The sequence below is a fragment of the Hypomesus transpacificus genome, chromosome 12 (genome assembly GCF_021917145.1).
Source record: "Hypomesus transpacificus isolate Combined female chromosome 12, fHypTra1, whole genome shotgun sequence".
NCBI classification, from domain to species: domain Eukaryota; kingdom Metazoa; phylum Chordata; class Actinopteri; order Osmeriformes; family Osmeridae; genus Hypomesus; species Hypomesus transpacificus.
In genome coordinates this window covers 1,377,089-1,401,705 of record NC_061071.1, presented here as the reverse complement: position 1 = coordinate 1,401,705, position 24,617 = coordinate 1,377,089, and the positions used below count along the sequence as shown (strand labels likewise).

The 24,617-nt window shown below is 45.4% G+C and overlaps 1 protein-coding gene across 2 annotated transcripts; it reads right to left on the bottom strand.

The window, feature by feature from the left end:
* Positions 1-988: 988 nt before the first annotated feature.
* On the bottom strand, positions 989-22,978 carry LOC124474967 (fibroblast growth factor 14-like). Of its 2 annotated transcripts, none has more exons than XM_047031445.1 (5): positions 22,107-22,978; positions 4,757-4,867; positions 4,305-4,408; positions 1,571-1,769; positions 989-1,286 (listed from the first exon to the last, which is right to left on the bottom strand). In XM_047031445.1, exons 1-5 carry the CDS (start codon positions 22,597-22,599, stop codon positions 1,141-1,143), a joined length of 1,053 nt encoding a protein of 350 aa, XP_046887401.1. In that variant the 5' UTR covers positions 22,600-22,978; the 3' UTR covers positions 989-1,140. The 2 variants fall into 2 exon arrangements, with proteins under 2 accessions (XP_046887401.1, XP_046887403.1); XM_047031447.1 differs by lacking the exon at positions 22,107-22,978 and adding an exon at positions 8,779-8,981.
* Positions 22,979-24,617: the final 1,639 nt, after the last annotated feature.

Genomic DNA, 24,617 nt, shown 5'->3' with positions numbered 1-24,617 from the left:
TCACTGTGATACTAAACTCACAACCAAGGTTCACAGCCAATAACCAGTTCAGGCAATACTATTTAATGTCAAAACAATAACTATTTTTTAAATCACCAAACAACACTGTTACAGTGTACTGTACCGGTATCTCTGTGCTACTAATATTTAACTGATCTCGCTACTGATAACTTACTCTTATGTCTGGTTTATGCAGCTTTAGAAATCAAGTATCTCCTTTGGAAACATTCGCTATCGAGATGAGTGAGAAAACAGTACTGAGATAACATGACAAGGACAGGCTGGAGAGAAAGAATAGTTCATAGAAAAAGAGAAAAACATAGATAATGATAATCTTGCTTATGTGTCTGTTCAACCATATATCCAGACAACTGCTGGTGCATTGTGGGTCTACAGTTATAAACAAATAGATATACAAACTAGCAAACATATGGATGTAACCCCAACCTCCAACCCTAACCCTGACCTCCAACCCTAACCATAACCTCCAACCCTAACCCTGACCTTCAATCCAGCATCCAGGAACCAGGGTTGTTTGGGACAAAGCTTTAAACAGGGGTCATCATGGACACCCTCTGCTGCTACAGTGCAGAGACAGAGAGGATTGTGGGTAGCCATCAGCAAGCAAAGCTACCTGACAGACACATGGAGAACACATGGGGAAACACAGGGAGAACAAGGGGATAATCTTACAGATAAATATCCATAAATAGTTGTAGTTTCAGTCACTCTGCGTTGTAAATAACCATAAATAGTTGTAGTTTCAGTCACTCTGCATTGTGTAGGTAGGGTATTGCGCTGTCCCAACTTCAGTATGTTTGAGCAACTTGGCTTCGCCACTGTTTTATCCTCCTCCTCCTCCACCTGCTCCTTCCTCCTCTCCTCTCCAGGTCCTCATGCCCCTTCTCCTGCTCATGCTCCAAGTGCTCCTTCCTCTTCTCCTCGTTGACCTTTCCTTTCTCCACTCCCCTCCTCCCCACCTCCCCTCCTCCCCACCTCCCCTCCTACTCCCCTTCCTTCCTCTCCTTCTCCCCACCACCTCCTCGACTTGGCCTATTGTTGACCAATCAGAAGGAGAGTTTGGGTGTAGTGGGTGGAGTCTCAGGTCTTGTCATGCCGGGGGGAGAGGAGGAGGAGGGGTTATGTCTCCTTGTCAGGCTTGTTGACTGGCTTGCCCCCGTTCATGACCACTGGTTCGCTGGTGGAGCTTTTACTGGGTGGGGCCACAGCAGGTCTGGGCGGGGCTTTAGCGACGTCATGCAGTGAAGGTTCCCGGTACATTGCCACTGCAGAGAGACACAGGGGGGTTAGGGGTGTGTGTGTTAACGTCTTAAAATGTAATATGGAACAGTGAGTATGTGTCTGGATATAGTTATCAATCTGTGCTGCATGTGTGCATGCACATGTGTCGTGAGGTTTATACTTGCACCTTTTGTATAGTATAGTTAGACTTGTTTAAACTTGTTTAAAATGTAATCCTTAATGTTGATTGATTGCAATTCTGATTCGGGGTGTGTGCGTAAGTGCATGTGTGCGCGTACATGCGTGTGTCCATACATGCTGGTGTTACCTTCTATAGGTTTGGGCAGGAAGTGTGCGGCTGGTTTGGTCTTCTTCACACGGTTGCCTTTCATGGGCTGGCCCTCCTTGTTGAGCCCCAGGAACCAGGCCCGGCCAGACTCCTGCTGTCTGTACAGCATGGACGAGTAGATCACATAGTAGTTTTCAAACACAGACTCCTTAAACTTACACTCTGGGGTAAACAGCTCCTACACAGGCAGAAGAGAGGGAATGACAGAGTGAGAAAGAGGGAGAGAGAGGATGATAGACAGCAGTTAATAGAACACTAACAGAACAAACATTTAGAACAGCCAGTCAGTCAGTCAGTCACCCAGTCAGCCAGCCAGGCAGCCATCCAGTCAGCCATCCAATCAGCCATCCAACCAGTCAGCCAGCCAGTCAGTCAGCCAGTCAGTCACCCAGATATCCTGGGATATTGTCATTCTGAGCAGCTGTGCTCGTCTGGGTCCGTCACTGTCTGGGTTCGTTGCCGAGAGACACTCTCTCACCTGTGTGTGTGTGTGTATTGCATTGCTGTTCGCTGTTGCCATGGAAATGATGTAGGAGTGGTAACCAGGCCTGAGTGAGGCTGGGGGTGATTGAGTGCTTAGAGCAGAGAGCTGGATGGCTGAGAGGGGAATCATACATCATCAACTGTTTTGATTGATTCACTGATTTCTCTGCTTGTTCTTTATTTTGACTTTGGTGGGTTGGTTTGCTGTGAAACAATTATTTCTATATGTGACATACAGCGTGTAATATTTGTGTTGAAGGTGATATTTGTGTTGTTAGTAACATTTGTGTGGACAGTGATATGTGTGCTTCTGTTTTAACCTCCAATTACACAGGCCTCTTGTTCTAACTCCTGAGCTAGGAAGGAGGAGGGACCACCAGCCTGTTTCTCTTGTCCTAACAGCACTGGCTCTGTCTCTCCAGGTGAAGTTGTTCTATCCTGGCAGCCTGCTCTCACACGCACATCAATCTGACAGCTCCCGCACACAGACGCATGGATACTTACTTACACACACACTCAGACGCACACACACACTCTCCTATCCACACACTCCTATCCAGCCTGCCTGGTAACACACAATATCTCTTCACACCTCTGTTCAGAGGACCTGATCAGAAGAGAAGAATCTGCTTGTTCTAACACACACAAATACACACACAAACACACACACATACACACACCCGGTTCTGTGATGAGTAACATACACTCTGAGATGTGTGACACGTAGTGGATTGTTCTGTAGTAGTACCATCCATTATTTACATAAGGTATGCTGCTACGCTAGGTAGATCTATACAGTGTGGTGGTATGCTAGGTGGATCTATACAGTGTGGTGGTACGCTAGGTGGATCTATACAGTGTGGTGGTACGCTAGGTGGATCTATACAGTGTGGTGGTACGCTAGGTGGATCTATACAGTGTGGTGGTGCGCTAGGTGGATCTATACAGTATGGTGCTACGCTAGGTGGATCTATACAGTATGGTGGTATGCTAGGTGGATCTATACAGTTTGGTGGTACGCTAAACAAAGCTATACAATATGGTGCTATGCCAGGAAGATTCATTCCAATTGGAGAAAATTCTTAAAGTAAAAGGCAAGGTAAATTATATATTTAAAAAAAGTGAAGGTATAAAAACACTGACCCCCATCCTGCCCTATCCTCTCTTCCACTCCTCCACTCCACCCTCCACTCCTCCACTCCACCCTCCACTCCACTGCTCCCTCCATTCTTCCCTCCACTGCTCCCTCCACTCCTCCCTCCACTCCTCCGTCCACTCCTCCCTCCACCACCCCCCTCCCTCCGCCCCCCTTCCACACCTCCACCCCCCCTCCACCCCTCCCTCCACCCGTCCACTCCTTCCTCCACCCCTCCACCTCTCCTCTCTGCAGTATTACAAGCATAAAATAACAAGCATGACGATCATAATGAGCTTAGCCAGCTATTTTCTGCCTGTCATCTCCAAAGGAGAAAGAGATATTTGGGGAAAAATTAAAAAAAGGGAGCTCAACCACTTGAACTTTCTTTCTTCTGGCTGATGTGATCTGTCAAAGTCTGGAATAATTAATTTACCCCCTCCCCTTTCTCCCTCCGTCTGCTTCTCTGCAGCAGGGGCTGTACACACGGTCCTCTGGGTGTGGCCCCGACACCTCTGCTTCATATGCATAATGCACGCTCTCCTCTATCTGAACCCAGTAACCATCTTGTATGGTCAAATACACATGATCATAAGAATGGTCTATTGAAAAACAAACATGAGATAAGTCCTCTCCCTTCATCCTCTCCCCCCATCCTCTGTCTATCTCCTCTCTATATCTCCTCTCTCTACTTTATCTCCAGTGTTGTAGTCAAGACCACCTAAACCGAGTCATGACCAAGACTTTGAGGGGTCGAGACTGGGCCAAGACCAGATCAAGGTAGGGCGAGACTGGGTCAAGACCAGACCACTTAAAATACACAAGCAGTAGAGTTTGACAAGGTAAAAAGATAGATTTGATCTGTAACTGTGTATTTGAACTCAGAATTAGCACTCTTTAAGTAGTGCCATGTGCTTATGGCCAGGCAAAGCAACCTGTTTAATATATTATGATTTTTTCTTCTTAAAAGAAGTGGAGGCGCATTAGTACTTGGTTACCTTTTTCTTCCTACATTACGTAATAAGTTTCAGGTTTGAATTCCTCTCTGTATGTCACTTTGAATAAAAGCATTTGATGCGTATATATGTGACTCACAGATGAGTAGAGAAGTCCCTCTGCATTCATGGCGATATACAGCGCCGTCTGCACTGACTGGATAGCCACCACACGAAGCCCCACAGGGATGAGGTTGAAGAGAGCTGGAACACACATCAACACACACACACCAACGCACACCAACCAACGCACACCAACACACACATATACACGAATACACACACATTAGCACACGCACGTACAAACACACACAGTCAGACAAATAACAGGCACAGTGTGTGTGTGTGTGTGTGTGTGTGTGTGTGTGTGTGTGTGTGTGTGTAAAGGCGTGTGTGTTGAATCACAAATACCACATTTCCTCTAGTCAGATCTGTGTCATTCTGAACACTAACAGCATGCCTCAACAATTTGATTGTCTTGTTGTACTAAAGGACGGTGAAGGGAGTGATGTGGGTGTCTGCAGATGTGTGTGTAGATGTATTTGTCCTCACAAGAGTTTGTAGCGTCATCTTTGGTCCCATCCATGTGTCCGTCTGGGTTCATCTGCAGGTAGAATCCCTGCCTGCAGTACAGCCTGGTCACAATCCCCTTCAGCTGCAGATCTGAGACAAGGCCAGTGTTACCTCAACCATACATGCACACGTGTTTGTGTGTTATTAGAAGGCTAGCTAGTTATCTTTCAATCCACACACACATCCTCAAAGGGCATAAGTAAGCTGTTTGGGCAGGTATGGGCAGGGCTTGTTACTATGGTGACACACTGTCATCATTTCCACCATCATGTAATCTCTAATTCTAGCAAGGGTTACCATAGCTACACAATCACACACTCACACACTCCAGTGTGTCTAGTAACAAGGCTTTCCCCACTAGCTGGTGGTGTTGATTAACATCCTCCAGATGCTATAGATCTACAGCAGCTAGACAGTATCTATAGCCCTGTTCAACTGATTTATAGATCTACAGCAGCTAGACAGTATCTATAGCCCTGTTCAACCGATTTATAGATCTACAGCAGGTAGACAGTATCTATAGCCCTGTTCAACTGATTTATAGATCTACAGCAGCTAGACAGTATATATAGCCCTGTTCAACTGATTTATAGATCTACAGCAGGTAGACAGTATCTATAGCCCTGTTCAACTGATTTATAGATCTACAGCAGCTAGACAGTATCTATAGCCCTGTTCAACTGATTTATAGATCTACAGCAGCTAGACAGTATCTATAGCCCTGTTCAACTCTAAGCCTAACCCTAACCCTTTACGCTCTCACTCTAAGCCTAACCCTTCACGCTCTCACTCTAACCCTTCACGCTCTCACTCTAAGCCTAACCCTTCACGCTCTCACTCTAACCCTAACCCTGCACGCTCTCACTCTAAGCCTAACCCTTCACGCTCTCACTCTAACCCTTCACGCTCTCACTCTAAGCCTAACCCTAACCCTTCACGCTCTCAATCTAACCCTAACCCTTCACGCTCTCACTCTAAGCCTAACCCTTCACGCTCTCACTCTAAGCCTAACCCTTCATGCTCTCACTCTAAGCCTAACCCTAACCCTTCACGCTCTCACTCTAAGCCTAACCCTTCACGCTCTCACTCTAAGCCTAACCCTTCACGCTCTCACTCTAACCCTAACCCTTCACGCTCTCACTCTAAGCCTAACCTTTCACGCTCTCACTCTAAGCCTAAGCCTTCCCGCTCTCACTCTAAGCCTAACCCCAACCCTTCATGCTCTCACTCTAAACCTAACCCTAACCCTTCATGCTCTCACTCTTACACTTACCCTAACCCTTCACGCTCTCACTCTAAGCCTAACCCTAACCCTTCATGCTCTCACTCTTACCCTCACACTCAGCTCTACAGCAGAGTCTGGAGAACAAGATTACACTGACACACTTAAAAAAGAAAGGAGAGAGGAAGAAAGGTGAGGTGCTTTTAGAAAAAAAAAAGAGAGCCTAAGGAGAAACAGGGAGAAAGGGAGGGAGACCAATAAGGGGAAGGAGAAACAAAGAGAGAGTGGGAGAGAGAGAGGCAGAGAGAGAGAGAAAGAGGGAGAGAGAGTGAGGGAGAAAGCTACAGACAGACAGGAGGAGAGAGAGAGGGAGAGAGAGAAAGAGGGAGAGAGAGAAAGAGGGAGAAAGAGAAAGAGGGAGAGAGAGTGAGGGAGAGAGAGAGCTACAGACAGACAGGAGGAGAGAGGGAGAGAGAAGGAGAGAGAGAGTTCCCATGCAGTTGACCCTGTCACGTCCCCCGTCATTCAGCAGACACACCTCTCCATCTAAACCAAGAAGGGCTGTAGGAACACAACACGCTCAAATCATTATCTCATATTCTGTTGTCCATAACTGACATTTTTCAGAATGACAAGTTGAAGTTATTCTGTCTCAACTGGAATATTTTCCCTACATTTTCAGCCTCAGGGTTACCAGGGCAATATTCCCATCAAGTGATATTCCCACATTCTGTCTGTTACTAGGGAAACTACTCCAGGATTCCCTTATCCAGGGGGTTGTCATGGAGACAGTCTGAGGATTCCAGTGTCTAATTTTCCTTCCAGAGAGCGGGTATCCCCTGACAACACCCCCTCTCATCCCAGACACTCCGAACTCACCCCACTGACTTTCAATCAATCAATAAAACAAATTTTGTTAGACAAATTTGTCTAATATTTAGATCAGTATTTGTTGTTCTTAGTCTTGGTGAAGCCCCTCCATGATCCTGAGAACCAGCGGATTTTAGAGGGTTTTATAACCTAGGACCATGCCAAACATCATTGTGATGAGTAGAGATGAGTAGAGACAGCAGAGACAGTAGAGACAGTAGAGATGAGTAGAGACAGCAGAGACAGTAGAGACAGCAGAGACAGCAGAGAGAGCAGAGACAGTAGAGACAGCAGAGAGAGCAGAGACAGTAGAGACAGTAGAGACAGCAGAGACAGTAGAGACAGTAGAGACAGCAGAGAGAGCAGAGACAGTAGAGACAGTAGAGACAGCAGAGACAGTAGAGACAGTAGAGACAGCAGAGACAGTAGAAACAGCAGAGACAGCAGAGAGAGCAGAGACAGTAGAGACAGCAGAGACAGTAGAGACAGTAGAGACAGCAGAGACAGTAGAGACAGCAGAGACAGTAGAGACAGTAGAGACAGCAGAGACAGTAGAGACAGCAGAGACAGTAGAGACAGCCCTCCAGTCAGAGCAGACAACCCTCCAGTTTGATCACTAATTAGTGAAGAAACAGTGATATTAGTTCCTGAGATAACAGATAAATTCCCATCGCCCCTTCAAACAGAAGAATCTGTATTTGGATATCACATCAAGCTTCCTGATAGAACATCTGCAATCACACCTCACACCACATTTCACACCTGGAAGCATGTGTTGGTGAAAGGCCAGGAAGGGAGGGAGGATAGAGAGAATAAGTAGTTGGGAGAGAGGAAGGGAAGATGATGGACAGAACTGGGCTAGATGGGGAAAAGGAGAGAAGCATCACTGCTTTCAGTAATCAAAGGGAATCTTCATTGTCAAAAACAAATGAAAGAGTGCAGAGATCTGTCCCTTAACAAAGCCATCACCTCTCTTTCTCTCCTTTTGTATTCACACACATTCCAATTAGAGAAGCCATACATCACAGGTAACTGTGAGTGTTCATGTGTGTGTCTGTGTGTGTGTGTCTGTGTGTGTGTATGGAATGTGTGTCTGTGTGTGTGTATTTGTGTTATTCACCATCTCCATCCAGCCACAGGTTGTACAGATTGATGTTACTGGCAGCAACAAAATGGCTGTCCCCCCTCTGAGGAGCAACAGACCCTCGCTGCTGCTGTTCCAGCTACACTTCATTCTTACAAAAGGCAATTTTAATGTAACACACACCTTTATGCAAATATTTAAGACTCCTCTTCGACAACAAATATTCGTTGTCTATGTAGGCAATATATTGGTCAGCTGGTGGCTCTAGTTGATAACCCAACAGATAACCTTATTTCAGATATATTTAAATGTGATTTTGAAAATTAACTAGTTTTAAGGCTCACTTATTTTCCACTACTTGTAAATTAACATATTCGTGCAAAATAGAGAAGATGGTAATCATTGACAGTTTTATTAATCTTGAGATGTGTAACTGGAGCCTTATCTTGACCGGCAAGACATAACAAAACACCGAGAATGCAACAGCGCACGAGATAGGCCACTGCCTCCAAAGCTTGCTTGCACTAATACATTGGTTAAATACATATATTTGTTATGTAGGCAATATAGATATTAATATTATATGTGTTATTTTAGATGTGTAATACTATGTGTTAAAATGTAATAATAATATATGTTATGCATACTTAACATATACAATAATAGTATATAGGCTATAAAATAAAAGCCAAGATGTTTTAGTAAACTGCTCCACTGGAGCAGACATGTATGCCTAGCAACTCTCAATGCCCGTGCGTAATGACATCGCTACCGTCTGTGTTTGTGCATGTCCACGCGCCTCCCGCGCTCTACCTCTGTCCACACCTTGTCTCCGTAGCCTCCTCTTCTTCAGACCGAAGATTCTCACTTTGGAGAAGATGTCGACAAGATTCCCGTTACAAAGACCTTTATTCTTGCTGGGGCTTTTTCTTCGTCTGTGAGTCTGGGGCCGGTGGATGTGTTGCTCCCGTGCCTGTCTCTTCTGTCGGATCAAACCGCTGGCGATAGCCGCTGCCATGTTTCAACCGAAACAAACGGAAAAAGGAGTCTGTCCTCCGTTTCCCCGTGGGCACGGAGCACAGACAACACAAACGCGCGTTGTTCAGTCCTTGCCTACAGACCCATAATTGTGTCGACAATTCCTATGTTTGGACTACCCATCAGTAATAAATATATCGACACAACACAATAAAGTCCACATATCATATTTTTGAAGAAGTCATTTGAACATTCAGCAATAAAAAGCAATCTGCTTCACGCATACCGTTCTAGTAAAATAACTTCAAAATGTCACTGCGTGCCTCTTGTCAGAAACGAGCGTTTTCAAAACTGTTAACATGTTTGCTGTCCGTTCTTGCCATGTCATGATTGATCAGTTCACTGTGACGGATGTTTGAAATCACACTCCTGGAAAATAGGAGCAGGAAAGAAATGATACAAGCGTTCTGTGTTCTCCTAAATCTATACCCGTTGGCAATTGTTCATCCTCCCATTATTATCTGTCCTCGGTCGGCGACGCATCCCACACCACGAGGAGCTACCGCGGACCACCCTGGACACGCCAGTTCAAACCATGCGCTCCACGACTGTCTCAGGCGCACTCTCAAAATCAAACTGTGCTGTTCTAACGTGATTACGCCTGGTGAAGGACGTGCGCCAGGCAGGGCACTATCGGGTGGGGCTCGCTCAAAGATTCAGAGAGAGAGAGGGAAGAGGTGGGGCGGAGGGGGGTCTACGCGGTGCCCGCGCGCACAGATTTACCAAGTCCATAACATTTCCCGGTCTCTACAAGCAGATAATGCAGCGCCTACACCAGCAAACGGGCTTTGAGACAAAGGTACATAATTCAGAAGAAAAAAAAAGAATTAACTTTGGGCATTTAAGATGGTGTGGTAACGTTCTCTTCATTCACGCTCCAAAAAACTCCCCGCCGAAGATCTCGTATCTTTCTTTCAGATGTTGCCCAGTTCTGCGCTTCACCAAAACAGAACACAGTTTCTAAAACATCATTTGCATCTGGGCAGTTCGATGATCAGCCAACCTCAAGTAGCCTACCCTGGAGAAGGGTTGACGCTAAACGCGAATTGCTGAGTTAAGCCCAGTAGCTTACTCTTAACGTCTTTATTATGGAAAACCCGAGTAGGACCGCCCCAGCAGGGCTACAAGTGTAGATTTGGTTTCCCTGACATGAAGACTGCAGGGCTTCACAGTTCCGTGCGCTACAGGTTAGCGGCAATGTTCGGCTTTTTTCTCGCACAAGCTGACCTGCCCGTGAAACACTTCCTGCGGGTAACCGGAGAGAGTTTACAGGGTTAATGTTTAGGGTTTATATTGATGAGCTTATCAATGTTAGATTTATATTGATGAGCTTATCAATGTTAGGTTTATATTGATGAGTTTATCAATGTTAGGTTTATATTGATGAGTTTATCAATGTTAGGTTTATATTGATGAGCTTATCAATGTTAGGTTTATATTGATGAGCTTATCAATGTTAGGTTTATATTGATGAGTTTATCAATGTTAGGTTTATATTGATGAGTTTATCAATGTTAGGTTTATATTGATGAGTTTATCAATGTTAGGTTTATATTGATGAGCTTATCAATGTTAGGTTTATATTGATGAGCTTATCAATGTTAGGTTTATATTGATGAGCTTATCAATGTTAGGTTTATATTGATGAGCTTATCAATGTTAGGTTTATATTGATGAGCTTATCAATGTTAGGTTTATATTGATGAGCTTATCAATGTTAGGTTTATGTTGATGAGTTTATCAATGTTAGGTTTATATTGATGAGTTTATCAATGTTAGGTTTATATTGATGAGCTTATCAATGTTAGGTTTATATTGATGAGCTTATCAATGTTAGATTTATATTGATGAGCTTATCAATGTTAGGTTTATATTGATGAGTTTATCAATGTTAGGTTTATATTGATGAGCTTATCAATGTTAGGTTTATATTGATGAGCTTATCAATGTTAGGTTTATATTGATGAGTTTATCAATGTTAGGTTTATATTGATGAGTTTATCAATGTTAGGTTTATATTGATGAGCTTATCAATGTTAGGTTTATATTGATGAGCTTATCAATGTTAGGTTTATATTGATGAGCTTATCAATGTTAGGTTTATATTGATGAGTTTATCAATGTTAGGTTTATATTGATGAGCTTATCAATGTTAGGTTTATATTGATGAGTTTATCAATGTTAGGTTTATATTGATGAGCTTATCAATGTTAGGTTTATATTGATGAGTTCATCAATGTTAGGTTTATATTGATGAGTTTATCAATGTTAGGTTTATATTGATGAGCTTATCAATGTTAGGTTTATATTGATGAGCTTATCAATGTTAGGTTTATATTGATGAGCTTATCAATGTTAGGTTTATATTGATGAGCTTATCAATGTTAGGTTTATATTGATGAGTTTATCAATGTTAGGTTTATATTGATGAGCTTATCAATGTTAGGTTTATATTGATGAGTTCATCAATGTTAGGTTTATATTGATGGGTTTATCAATGTTAGGTTTATATTGATGAGCTTATCAATGTTAGGTTTATATTGATGAGCTTATCAATGTTAGGTTTATATTGATGAGCTTATCAATGTTAGGTTTATATTGATGAGCTTATCAATGTTAGGTTTATATTGATGAGTTTATCAATGTTAGGTTTATATTGATGAGCTTATCAATGTTAGGTTTATATTGATGAGTTTATCAATGTTAGGTTTATATTGATGAGCTTATCAATGTTAGGTTTATATTGATGAGTTCATCAATGTTGGGTTTATATTGATGAGTTTATCAATGTTAGGTTTATATTGATGAGCTTATCAATGTTAGGTTTATATTGATGAGTTTATCAATGTTAGGTTTATATTGATGAGTTTATCAATGTTAGGTTTATATTGATGAGTTTATCAATGTTAGGTTTATATTGATGAGCTTATCAATGTTAGGTTTATATTGATGAGTTTATCAATGTTAGGTTTATATTGATGAGTTTATTAATGTTAGGTTTATATTGATGAGTTTATCAATGTTAGGTTTATATTGATGAGCTTATCAATGTTAGGTTTATATTGATGAGCTTATCAATGTTAGGTTTATATTGATGAGTTTATTAATGTTAGGTTTATATTGATGAGCTTATCAATGTTAGGTTTATATTGATGAGCTTATCAATGTTAGGTTTATATTAATGAGTTTATCAATGTTAGGTTTATATTGATGAGCTTATCAATGGGAAGATAAATGCAAGACCGAAGCAGTCTCTGGTGGCAGGGGTTGCTCAGCACCGCTTTCACGAAGCCCGGTCCGTTCGGCGGCTACATTTGCGGTTTGAAAATTGCTCGAATAAGCGTTGATTCACCAGAAAGATAAAAGTAGGCTGATGGACACTACAGTTGATTTTTTTTTTTTTTTTTCCGGCTTATGTGTGGTCCCCAAGGCTCGTAGGCTAGTAGCACCTTGAGGCTATTTTTTTTATAAATGTCTTATTGGCAGAAATAACCCGGCCACCGTGTTAGAGAGTGAGAGAGACAGAGAAAAAAAAGAGAGCATGAGAGAGAGAGAAAACACAACTATGCTTAACACAGGAAAAACTAACCTCTGTCACATCAGTATGTGGAACATTTGTTACGGTCCAGTACGGTAGAGGACCCGGCCATGGTCCAGAACGGTAGAGGTTAGGGTTAGGGAGGAACCAGTCAAAGTTGTCAGATGACGGAAAAAGAAGCTGCAGAAGTAAACAATCATGTATATCTTTGTCCACTTGGAGGCGGCAGAGTGTTCAATGTTCTGTGAGCTGGGCTCTGTCAAGTGCACCCCACATACACACCCCACGTACACAGACATTTACAAACACACTACAGCTACAGTACCAGAAGCTTCCACTGGATGACACTGTATCCAGCAGAGACCACAGTCGCAGTTCCTTTAGTCACAGGTCACACCTCTCACAGGTCACAGTAACAGCTGGATGAGTTTGTTCACCAGAAGTGTTGTATTGCCACCAGGCCATGTATGCTTTCAGATCAGAAGCAGCCTGCTTCCCTCTCACTATCAACAGACCAGAAATAACCATCTCTGCCTCTTCTCCTCTCCGCTCCACTCCTCTCTCTGTTCACATCCTGTCCTGTCCGCTCCACTCCTCTCTCTGTTCACATCCTGTCCTGTCCGCTCCACTCTCTGTTCACATCCTGTCCTGTCCGCTCCACTCTCTGTTCATATCCTGTCCTGTCCGCTCCACTCCTCTCTCTGTTCACATCCTGTCCTGTCCGCTCCACTCCTCTCTCTGTTCACATCCTGTCCTGTCCGCTCCACTCCTCTCTCTGTTCACATCCTGTCCTATCTGCTCCACTCCTCTCTCTGTTCACATCCTGTCCTATCCGCTCCACTCCTCTCTCTGTTCACATCCTGTCCTGTCTGCTCCACTCCTCTCTCTGTTCACATCCTGTCCTGTCCACTCCACTCCTCTCTCTGTTCACATCCTGTCCTATCTGCTCCACTCCTCTCTCTGTTCACATCCTGTCCTATCTGCTCCACTCCTCTCTCTGTTCACATCCTGTCCTATCCGCTCCACTCCTCTCTCTGTTCACATCCTGTCCTGTCTGCTCCACTCCTCTCTCTGTTCACATCCTGTCCTGTCCACTCCACTCCTCTCTCTGTTCACATCCTGTCCTATCCACTCCACTCCTCTCTCTGTTCACATCCTGTCCTATCTGCTCCACTCCTCTCTCTGTTCACATCCTGTCCTATCCGCTCCACTCCTCTCTCTGTTCACATCCTGTCCTATCTGCTCCACTCCTCTCTCTGTTCACATCCTGTCCTGTCCGCTCCACTCCTCTCTCTGTTCACATCCTGTCCTGTCCGCTCCACTCCTCTCTCTGTTCACATCCTGTCCTGTCCGCTCCACTCTCTGTTCACATCCTGTCCTGTCCGCTCCACTCCTCTCTCTGTTCACATCCTGTCCTATCCGCTCCACTCCTCTCTCTGTTCACATCCTGTCCTATCTGCTCCACTCCTCTCTCTGTTCACATCCTGTCCGCTCCACTCCTCTCTCTGTTCACATCCTGTCCTGTCTGCTCCACTCCTCTCTCTGTTTACATCCTGTCCTGTCCGCTCCACTCCTCTCTCTGTTCACATCCTGTCCTGTCCTGTCCGCTCCACTCTCTGTTCACATCCTGTCCTGTCCGCTCCACTCCTCTCTCTGTTCACATCCTGTCCTATCCGCTCCACTCCTCTCTCTGTTCACATCCTGTCCTGTCTGCTCCACTCCTCTCTCTGTTCACATCCTGTCCTGTCCACTCCACTCCTCTCTCTGTTCACATCCTGTCCTATCTGCTCCACTCCTCTCTCTGTTCACATCCTGTCCTATCCACTCCACTCCTCTCTCTGTTCACATCCTGTCCTATCTGCTCCACTCCTCTCTCTGTTCACATCCTGTCCTATCCGCTCCACTCCTCTCTCTGTTCACATCCTGTCCTATCTGCTCCACTCCTCTCTCTGTTCACATCCTGTCCTGTCCGCTCCACTCCTCTCTCTGTTCACATCCTGTCCTGTCCGCTCCACTCCTCTCTCTGTTCACATCCTGTCCTGTCCGCTCCACTCTCTGTTCACATCCTGTCCTGTCCGCTCCACTCCTCTCTCTGTTCACATCCTGTCCTATCCGCTCCACTCCTCTCTCTGTTCACATCCTGTCCTATCTGCTCCACTCCTCTCTCTGTTCACATCCTGTCCGCTCCACTCCTCTCTCTGTTCACATCCTGTCCTGTCTGCTCCACTCCTCTCTCTGTTTACATCCTGTCCTGTCCGCTCCACTCCTCTCTCTGTTCACATCCTGTCCTATCCGCTCCACTCCTCTCTCTGTTCACATCCTGTCCTATCTGCTCCACTCCTCTCTCTGTTCACATCCTGTCCTATCCGCTCCACACCTCTCTCTGTTCACATCCTGTCCTGTCCGCTCCACTCCTCTCTCTGTTCACATCCTGTCCTGTCCGCTCCACTCTCTGTTCACATCCTGTCCTGTCCGCTCCACTCCTCTCTCTGTTCACATCCTGTCCTATCCGCTCCACTCCTCTCTCTGTTCACATCCTGTCCGCTCCACTCCTCTCTCTGTTCACATCCTGTCCTGTCTGCTCCACTCCTCTCTCTGTTTACATCCTGTCCTGTCCGCTCCACTCCTCTCTCTGTTCACATCCTGTCCTGTCCGCTCCACTCTCTGTTCACATCCTGTCCTGTCCGCTCCACTCCTCTCTCTGTTCACATCCTGTCCTATCCGCTCCACTCCTCTCTCTGTTCACATCCTGTCCTATCCGCTCCACTCCTCTCTCTGTTCACATCCTGTCCTATCTGCTCCACTCCTCTCTCTGTTTACATCCTGTCCTATCTGCTCCACTCCTCTCTCTGTTCACATCCTGTCCTGTCTGCCCCTACCCCCCAGAAATGTTTAATGCACCCCTAGTCAAAGCAGGCTGCATCTGTGCCAGCTAACATCACAAACCTCACCAAAGATAAGCAGTTCCAGCCATCACATTAGGGGTGAGTTAATTAAATGTTTGACCAAATATAGCAGGCACATTTTTAAGTTGATAATTCTGTATGGCCCCCAAATGATTTTAGAAATATCCAAATGGCCCTTGGCAGAAAAAAGGTTCCCCACCCCTGATCTACCCAGACGCTCCCATGTTACCCCGCTCCTCATCTCTCTCCACTGGCTTCCCATCACGGCCCGTATCAGATTCAAGACCCTGGTACTGACCTTCCGAGCCGTGAACGGGACTGCACCAGACTACATCAAGTCTATGCTCCAGCCTTACACCCCCACCCCCATGCCACCTACGGTCTTCTTCTGACAGCCGTCTGGTGGTCCCACCGCTCAAGGCTGCCCGGTCCCAACACAAGCTCTTCTCCTGTCTGGCCCCCCAGTGGTGGAACCAACTCCCCACCTCCATCAGGGACACTGACTGTCTCTCCACCTTCAAGAGAAGGCTCAAGACACACTTGTTCCAGGAGTACAACGGCACTTAGGAATGATTGGCTGGACCTGATGTTTCCTCCAGGATCACAATGTCTCTTGAGAGACTTGTTGCTCTTGTTGGTTAGTTGTAACTGACTTAAAACTATTGTACTTGCTGTGTAATATATTTTTGTTGCTTGCTTTTTCCACAGGTACCCCCTTGCACTTTTTTAGGTTCATGTTGTTAAATTGTTTAGTTGTACCTTGTTCAACTACATGCTCTTATGGTTCTTCCCCTTGGGACTTATTTAGTTTTCACAATGTATGCTTCATGTTTTGGCTACCCGCAATGTTTGGGACTATCTCGTTGTTATGATCAGTGACCTATGCACTTATTAAAGCTCTGTTTTGGAAGTCGCTTTGGATGAAAGCGTCTGCTAAATGCATAAATGTAACACTAGTCTCCAGTCTCCCCTCAACACCAGTCTCCCCTCAACACCAGTCTGCCCTCAACACCAGTCTCCTTTCAACACCAGTCTCCACTCAACACCAGTCTCCTTTCAACACCAGTCTCCACTCAACACCAGTCTCCTTTCAACACCAGTCTCCAGTCTCCACTCAACACCAGTCTCCCCTCAACACCAGTCTCCTCTCAACACCAGTCTCCACTCAACACCAGTCTCCTTTCAACACCAGTCTCCAGTCTCCACTCAACACCAGTCTCCTCTCAACACCAGTCTCCTTTCAACACCAGTCTCCCCTCAACACCAGTCTCCTTTCAACACCAGTCTCCAGTCTCCACTCAACACCAGTCTCCCCTCAACACCAGTCTCCTCTCAACACCAGTCTCCCCTCAACACCAGTCTCCCCTCATCACCAGTCTCCAGTCAACACCAGTCTCCCCTCAACACCAGTCTCCTTTCAACACCAGTCTCCAGTCTCCACTCAACACCAGTCTCCCCTCAACACCAGTCTCCTCTCAACACCAGTCTCCAGTCTCCTCTCAACACCAGTCTCCTTTCAACACCAGTCTCCCCTCAACACCAGTCTCCTCTCAACACCAGTCTCCAGTCTCCCCTCAACACCAGTCTCCACTCAACACCAGTCTCCTCTCAACACCAGTCTCCACTCAACACCAGTCTCCCCTCAACACCAGTCTCCCCTCAACACCAGTCTCCCCTCAACACCAGTCTCCAGTCTCCACTCAACACCAGTCTCCCCTCAACACCAGTCTCCTCTCAACACCAGTGTCCAGTCTCCCCTCAACACCAGTCTCCCCTCAACACCAGTCTGCCCTTAACACCAGTCTGCCCTCAACACCAGTCTCCACTCTGCCCTCAACACCAGTCTGCCCTCAACACCAGTCTCCAGTCTCCCCTCAACACCAGTCTCCAGTCTCCTCTAAACACCAGTCTACAGTCTCCCCTCAACACCAGTCTCCAGTCTGCCCTCAACACCAGTCTCCTCTCAACACCAGTTTATAACATTCCTCTGGTAAAAGTGTTTCTATGGTTACAGTGTTTCTATGAATTTGTGTGAAGCACGGTCTGTGAGACAGGTAAACCTGCTCAGCATCTCAGTGTATCCACTCATTTATTACAGACAGCTGCTACAAGTGAATGACTACAGTTAATCTACCTTCACTTCAAACACATATATACGACAGAGAAACACAGAGAGGCAAAGAGAGAGACCTCACCTTTCACACCCCACCCTCCTCAGAGCAGACCCTAGGGTACCTCACACATTCACACATACGCATAACTGCATTACACACATCAAATCACAAGGGGATGGAGAATACTGGACCATATACCTGTCCTTCCACTATGGAGATAAAACCATCTACTGTCTTGTAACTATGTCACCCCATCTGTCTCCCCCATCTACCTCCCCCATTTATCTCACCCATATACCATCTACCTCTATCGCCACTATCTTGTTTAGCTGGTTTTCCTCCGTGTTATTGGAAATTGGGGGCCTTTACCTGCATGAAGGAGAGGAGAGCTAGGAATAGCTGCCAGACATCAGGGTGTAAATAAAACATACACACCATACTGGGATGTGGGTGAGAGAAGGAAGGATGAGGGAAGGTAGGGGAGTGTATGTATGTATGTATGTATGTATGTATGTATGTATGTATGTATGTATGTATGTATGTATGTATGTATGTATGCATGCGTGTGTATAAGTGTGAGTGTGCATGTGAGGAATGGAAGGTTGAAAGCCTTTTTCTGGGTCATGCCTCTATGATAGATGACACATAAAGTAATAATAAGTAGTGTTGTATTTTGTCTTTGGTCTGGTTCCCACTGTATGAATGAAGGGGAAGGGATCAGCAAGTTCTAATGTGGGAAATAATTTTCCAGATGATGAAACGTTGCTGAGTGGCATCAGCCTTCCCGTCAGAAGCACCAAGGAACTGAGGAAGCTCCACTCCCACACGACAGCCAACAGTACAGCTCTGTCTGCTCTGGATATCATCATTATATTCCCTTCACTTCTACCCCTGGCAGGTTCACGTTTGGGGAACAGGATCCTGTGAGTCCCAGAACGAGGCCAGCAGTTGCTCAACAAAAATAGTTTGAAGAGATTGTCTGACATCCGTCATGAACGTGTGCAGACAGTGAACCTAAATATAAGGAGGGAGACACAAACACAATATAGTCCAAGTCTTTTATTTGTCAGATGCACAGAACAACACAAGGTCAGACTGGGCACTGAAATTCTTAAGACAAGACAACGCAAGCACCTGACATAACATAACATATAAGTACACGGAACAAATTTACATCTATGCTGAGCTTAGATAAGTGAACTTCCTAAATATACAGATAGCAATAAATAAACGACTATACTAACCCTAACACTAAAACTTCCTAAATTACAGATAACAATAAATTGTACGCTATACTAACCCTAATGCTCAAAAAACCTGTTTCAACCCTATAACCTATCTAACCTAAGTGGAGTACAGTGCAATAGTGCAAATTTGCAGATCAGTGACTGTGTCAATGACCAAACAGGAGCCTGGTGGCGAGGTACAGTGAGGTACAGTAGTGCAATGTTACTGAAGAGCAACCAGTAGCTGAAAGTGACAGTGTATAAGTGACTACTGTGCAGTACAAAATGTCCATATCAGTGTCCATTGAGAAGCCTGATGACCCTTGGGTAGAAACTGTTGTCCAGTCTGCGTGTGCGCGACCGGATGCTGCGGTAACGCCTGCCAGAAGGCAACGGGGTAAAGAGACTGAAGGATGGGTGGGAACAGTCTCTTAGAATCCTGCCGGCTTTCCTTAGGCAACGTGTGTGGTAGGTGTCCTGTACGGCTGGGAGCTTCCTGCCGATGATGAACTCAGCAGAACGGACCACACTTTGTCTCTCCCACATATATGTGGGAGAGACAAAGCAGAGGAGAAAGGAGGAGGTAGAGAGGAGGGGAAAGAGGAGATAGAGGGAGAGGGGAGAGAGGGGAGGGAGAGGAGAAAGGAGGGAGAGTTGGGTGAGAGGATCCTGACTAGGCAAACACAGAGAGGGAAATAGAGAGAGAGAGAATGGGGTGGGGGGGGGGGGGACTGACCACTAACCACTATTGATTTCTTATTGTGTAACTCATGTATGAACACAGTCACACATCCTGACACACACACCACCAGTCCCCGGACACACACACATACATGCCCCACATGCACACACAGAAGCATATACAAAATGTTTTACACATACACACACACACATATCTAAGCATACATCACCCTCATTATTCCTCCCATAGGACTTCCATTAATGGATTCTGAGGGAAAAGCTGAACATTAAAGTCAGCAAATCTCTTGGTCTTCTTCCTCTTCTCTCTAGGGTTACGGTTAACGCTGCTCCTCTCTCTAGGTTTAGGGTTAACCCTCCTCCTCTATTAAGGTCCATGTTTTACAGCTGAGGGTTTTACTGTGTTGAACATGCATCTCCCAACACAATCACACTGTGTGTGTTGTGGGTTAGGGCAACACTGTGTGTTGTGGGTTAGGTCAACACTGTGTGTGTTGTGGGTTAGGGCAAAACACAAATGCATTCAGAGAAGTAGATATCTGTCCTACATAGTTAACCCTCCCAGTAGTGGCTTTCAAATTGATCGTGTTTATTGAACCTGTATGCCAATGAGGTGGATATTCATCTAATAAAAACACAACACCAATATCTCCCCAGCTGTCTGCAGGTAAAGAGGTCAAATAGGTCTTATACAGGGTTAGGCTTACTTTGGATGAATGCTAAAATGAATACCAATCATAAATTGTTAAATAAACCTGTTTGTATGTGGTTTGGTGGAAAGAGCTAACCTGGATGTTCCCCTTATGTCATACAACACCGGTCAATAGTACATTCAATCAACTGAGTATGTGTTAAACATTTAATATGGCCTGTCCAGGCAATACTTGTTGTAAACAGTCTGTAGTCAGTCTTCTAAAGGCCTGTGTCCTATCCCTGTTTCACGTTCACATGTTAACCCTCTATCCTTTTCTCTCTTCCTCTGGTTTCTCTCTCTCCCTCCAATCTCTTCTTCTGGTCTCTCCCTTTCCCAGTCTAGTCTCTTTCTCTCTCAGTCTTGTCTCTTTAAGTCAGTCTAGTCTCTTTCTTTCTATATCGCTCTTTCTTCCTCTGGTCTCTCTCTTTTTCTCTGAAATGATGAGGATGAAACAATCTCTGGAATGACTGGAGGAAGTTGACTGGAAGAGTTGGGCATAGTGTGCCCCGTGTGACGCCCTGTGTAGCGCGTGAAGTAACTATGAGTCAGTCTGGTTACTTGGTAACTATGAGTCAGTCTGGCGACATGGTAACTATGAGTCAGTCTGGCGACATGGTAACTATGAGTCAGTCTGGTGACATGGTAACTATGAAACAGTCTGGCGACAGGGTAACTAGGAGTCAGTCTGGCGACATGGTAACTATGAGACAGTCTGGCGACATGGTAACTATGAGTCAGTCTGGCGACATGGTAACTATGAGCCAGTCTGGCGACATGGTAACTATGAGTCAGTCTGGCGGCATGGTAACTATGAGTCAGTCTGGCGACATGGTAACTATGAGTCAGTCTGGTGACATGGTAACTTTGAAACAGTCTGGCGACAGGGTAACTAGGAGTCAGTCTGGCGACATGGTAACTATGAGACAGTCTGGTGACATGGTTACTATGAGTCAGTCTGGCAACATGGTAACTATGAGCCAGTCTGGCAACATGGTAACTATGAGACAGCCTGGTAACATGGTAACTATGAGTCAGTCTGGCGACATGGTAACTATGAGACAGTCTGGCTACACAGTAACAGTCCCACCCTCTATGCGTCCAGCACACTTCAAATAATGATGGTATAAAAACAACAATCTGCCAGTTAAATCTTTGTAAGAATATTAACCTTCATGGTCTGAGGTTCCGGTCTTGAGTATTCTCTTCCTGCATTCCTCCACAAAACAGAATCTAAATCATGACAACCCTAACCCCATGACATCAAACAGTGCCTCAGTTGCTTGCCTCCTACTTTCATTGAGTTGAGACTTATGGCGGCATGGTAACCAAGCCTCGGTACCGAGGCAGCAGACGCCAGAGGGGCCCCTTGTCTCTGTAGTGTGAGCCTCCATCTCTGGGCCAGACGGAGGGAAGGTTGCAGAAGTGGTGCAGTGATACAAGCCAGAGCAAGCCAACACAGAGTGGAGCTATGGGCCGGGACGCGAAAGGGGAAATACCCAATAAACAATCTTACTTCTGAACACGTGCCGAACAAGGGCTCTAAAAAGTTTCATGAAGGGATGCATGCAAAGCACATTGTAGCCTACAGGTTTTGTGGCTTTTATTAATGCGATTTTTTTGCAGTACCTCTCTCTCTTTTTCTCGCTTTCTTACACACACTCATTCAGACACACACACAGGCTACAGCTGCAATAGCGAGGTCTACACGAATAACTTATTCTCTTCCCCTCCCTTTCCTCCTCTCCTCCCCTCCCCTTGCGATCAGTTACTGCACAACTGCGATTGCAGATCCAACACACCAGCAACCATAACCTGGAACCTAGGAGAGCAGTCTAGCAGGTGACACACACACACATCAACAGCCGCGCGTGCGCGCAAAACACACTTACACACTCACACAAAGGGGGTCTCTTTTTCTCTCTCTTTCTACTTACTCACCAGTTGGGTTCTTGGTTGTCTTGAGACTCTTGCCACAAAGACACTGCAGCATATGCGATCCTTTGCTGAAAATGTTCCAAAGAAACCTCATGGATTTGGTGGAGGAGCGCTCCAGCAGCCTAGACACCCGCATGGGGACTCGCGCCCCCCGCTTGCATAACAGCCCGGTGTCGTTCGGCTCAGTTCGGTGACTCGGCCCGACTAGCTGCACCATAGAACAGAGCAGGAGAATCGCCGGTTCTTTTTCTGCGCTGGCGCGTAGCTGCAGAAACGCGTCGTTGTACCTCAGGATGAAGGCAACGGTTGCGGTTATCTCCGCGTGCTGCTCTTTAGCGCTGCTGGTACTGCTGCCGCCTGGCCGGCGCGTCAGAAGCCCAAAAACACTCTTTAGATCGCATCTGCCGCACGGGGGGAGCGGTGCAGCAGACAGGCATGCGGTGCTAGCGTGAACACGGCGAAACGCATGGGGTTTCTGGACAAAAAAACATCGCATATTAGTTCGCTTGGTACTTGGAAAAGGTTGCGAGTCGATTTGGTCTGTCCGTTAACAAGCCGGTAGATGTGGCATCTCTAATCGAAAAATTGTAGCCGAGGCTCCCACAAAACAGCGCATAAAAGCCAATCCCGAAAACCGTTTGCCGGTTCCGTATAACTGCATTGATGCAAATCTCAGCACAGATCAGTTCCTTTCTTTCTGTTTCTTTAAAAGGTGTTTAAGATTCAGATTAAACCCAGTCTTCTCAATTATCCATATTTATCCGCGCAGCTCCGCTAGTGTGTCTGAGGTGTCCTCACCTTGTTAATGAAAAGAAGCTCACTGTCCTTCTCTGAAAAGTAGACCGTACCCTGTAGAAACGTGCGCGCGTGGTCCCGTATAGTCTGTCCCTGCGCTGAAGATGGGTGGGCGAGGAGGGGGAGGAGGAGTCGAACCGAAAGATTGGCTTTCCATTACGTAGACACGTGGTCCCCCCCCTTTCCGTCACCGACAAACAAGACTTCCCTTCAAACAATTTCGGTAAAAGCGGTGATACCGTCGCTGTCAAGTTGCAGTGTGGACAGGCGCAGTGGCGGAACCAGACTTTTAAATATGGTGTGGCCAAGGGGTGGCCAGGGCTACTTCAGGGGGTCCACAGACCATGACTGAAAATGTGTGTAACCTTAGCCTGGCATCTAAGCAGTGTAAATCATTCATGATTGCTGATGAGAAATACAAATTCAAATTCACTTAAGCCTGAGTTCTTCAGTGTGGCCTAGTATGGTCCACTAGAGTTACTTTTCAAATTTTACATTTACTATGAATAGACTGTGTCTCTACATCTGAATTGCAACTCATTTCTTTCTTACACACCATGGGCGTCGTTAGACCCTTTTTACTGGTGCACCTGCCTCTTTATAAATCTGCTGTGCCCCAGTCAAATCTAAAGTTTGAGTTTTAACAATTTACTTTATTAGTCAGTGCATTAATTTAGATTGATAATCCCGGGAAAAATAAAAGCAGTATCCAAATCAACACTTGGAAAAGCCGATGCATGCAGAATTCCATGTCAGCACGCTCTTCTGAGCTTGCCAGATAGCCACTGCAGCACTCACACAGAAGTCCAGTTGTCGGACTCGGCACACAAGTCAGAATTGAGGTAGGCTAAGGAAACATTACAGAACTAAAGATCATTTCTAAATGAGAGGCCTACCGTTCATCTTATTTTGATTAAAACAAAAAAAATATTACAGGAAGCTCCAAAAACAGTATTTGCGCTCAAATTAATGTGCAAAAAATGCACACAAAAAAATGCCACAGCCATCAAAACAAGAACACTCATGAATCAAGAACCAACATTTTAAAGTGAGGCTTAAAAGAAAAAAACTTTGTGTAAGCTACGTGTGGCCTACAAACACAAGCTAAACTTGGCATGTGACTGACTGCCTAGTATGCTCTGAGCTGGTGCCTGTAGCCTCAGGGAGGAAGCTGCTCTGAGGTCTTGGGGTGGTGCAAGGACTGGGGTCTATTTCCACCTGATCCTGTTTGCTCAGCTTTTTGAAGAAGTCTGCTATCTTACCCTTTCTTTTAATGTTTGAAGTGAACCCCAAGCAAAAATAATATGTAGGGCTACACATCCATTTACCCACATTTGAGTCCAATCTCAATCTTAAACCCCATTATTATCTTCAATCAACTACCAGCCTTTAAGTTATTAGTTCATGGCTAGCCCTACTCTGAAATTTAAAACCGGCATTATACAATAGCAAACAGGGTAGCTATCTGACTGCTGTGTTAATCTTTTGTAACGTTAATAGAGTGATAAGGCATATCATCATGGAATCTTAGCAGTTGAAGTACAAAAATAGTGTTGCGACCCACACAGAAAGACGTGTGTTAGGCTCTATGTTTGGCTGTTAGTTGGTTGTTCACCAATAGTGTTTATGGAGTCTGACATGCCAATCAACCTGCTGTCTGCCAGTCATGGGAATGCCAGGAATGATCGGATGCCGGGCAGCCTGGTGGTTGGCAAAGGG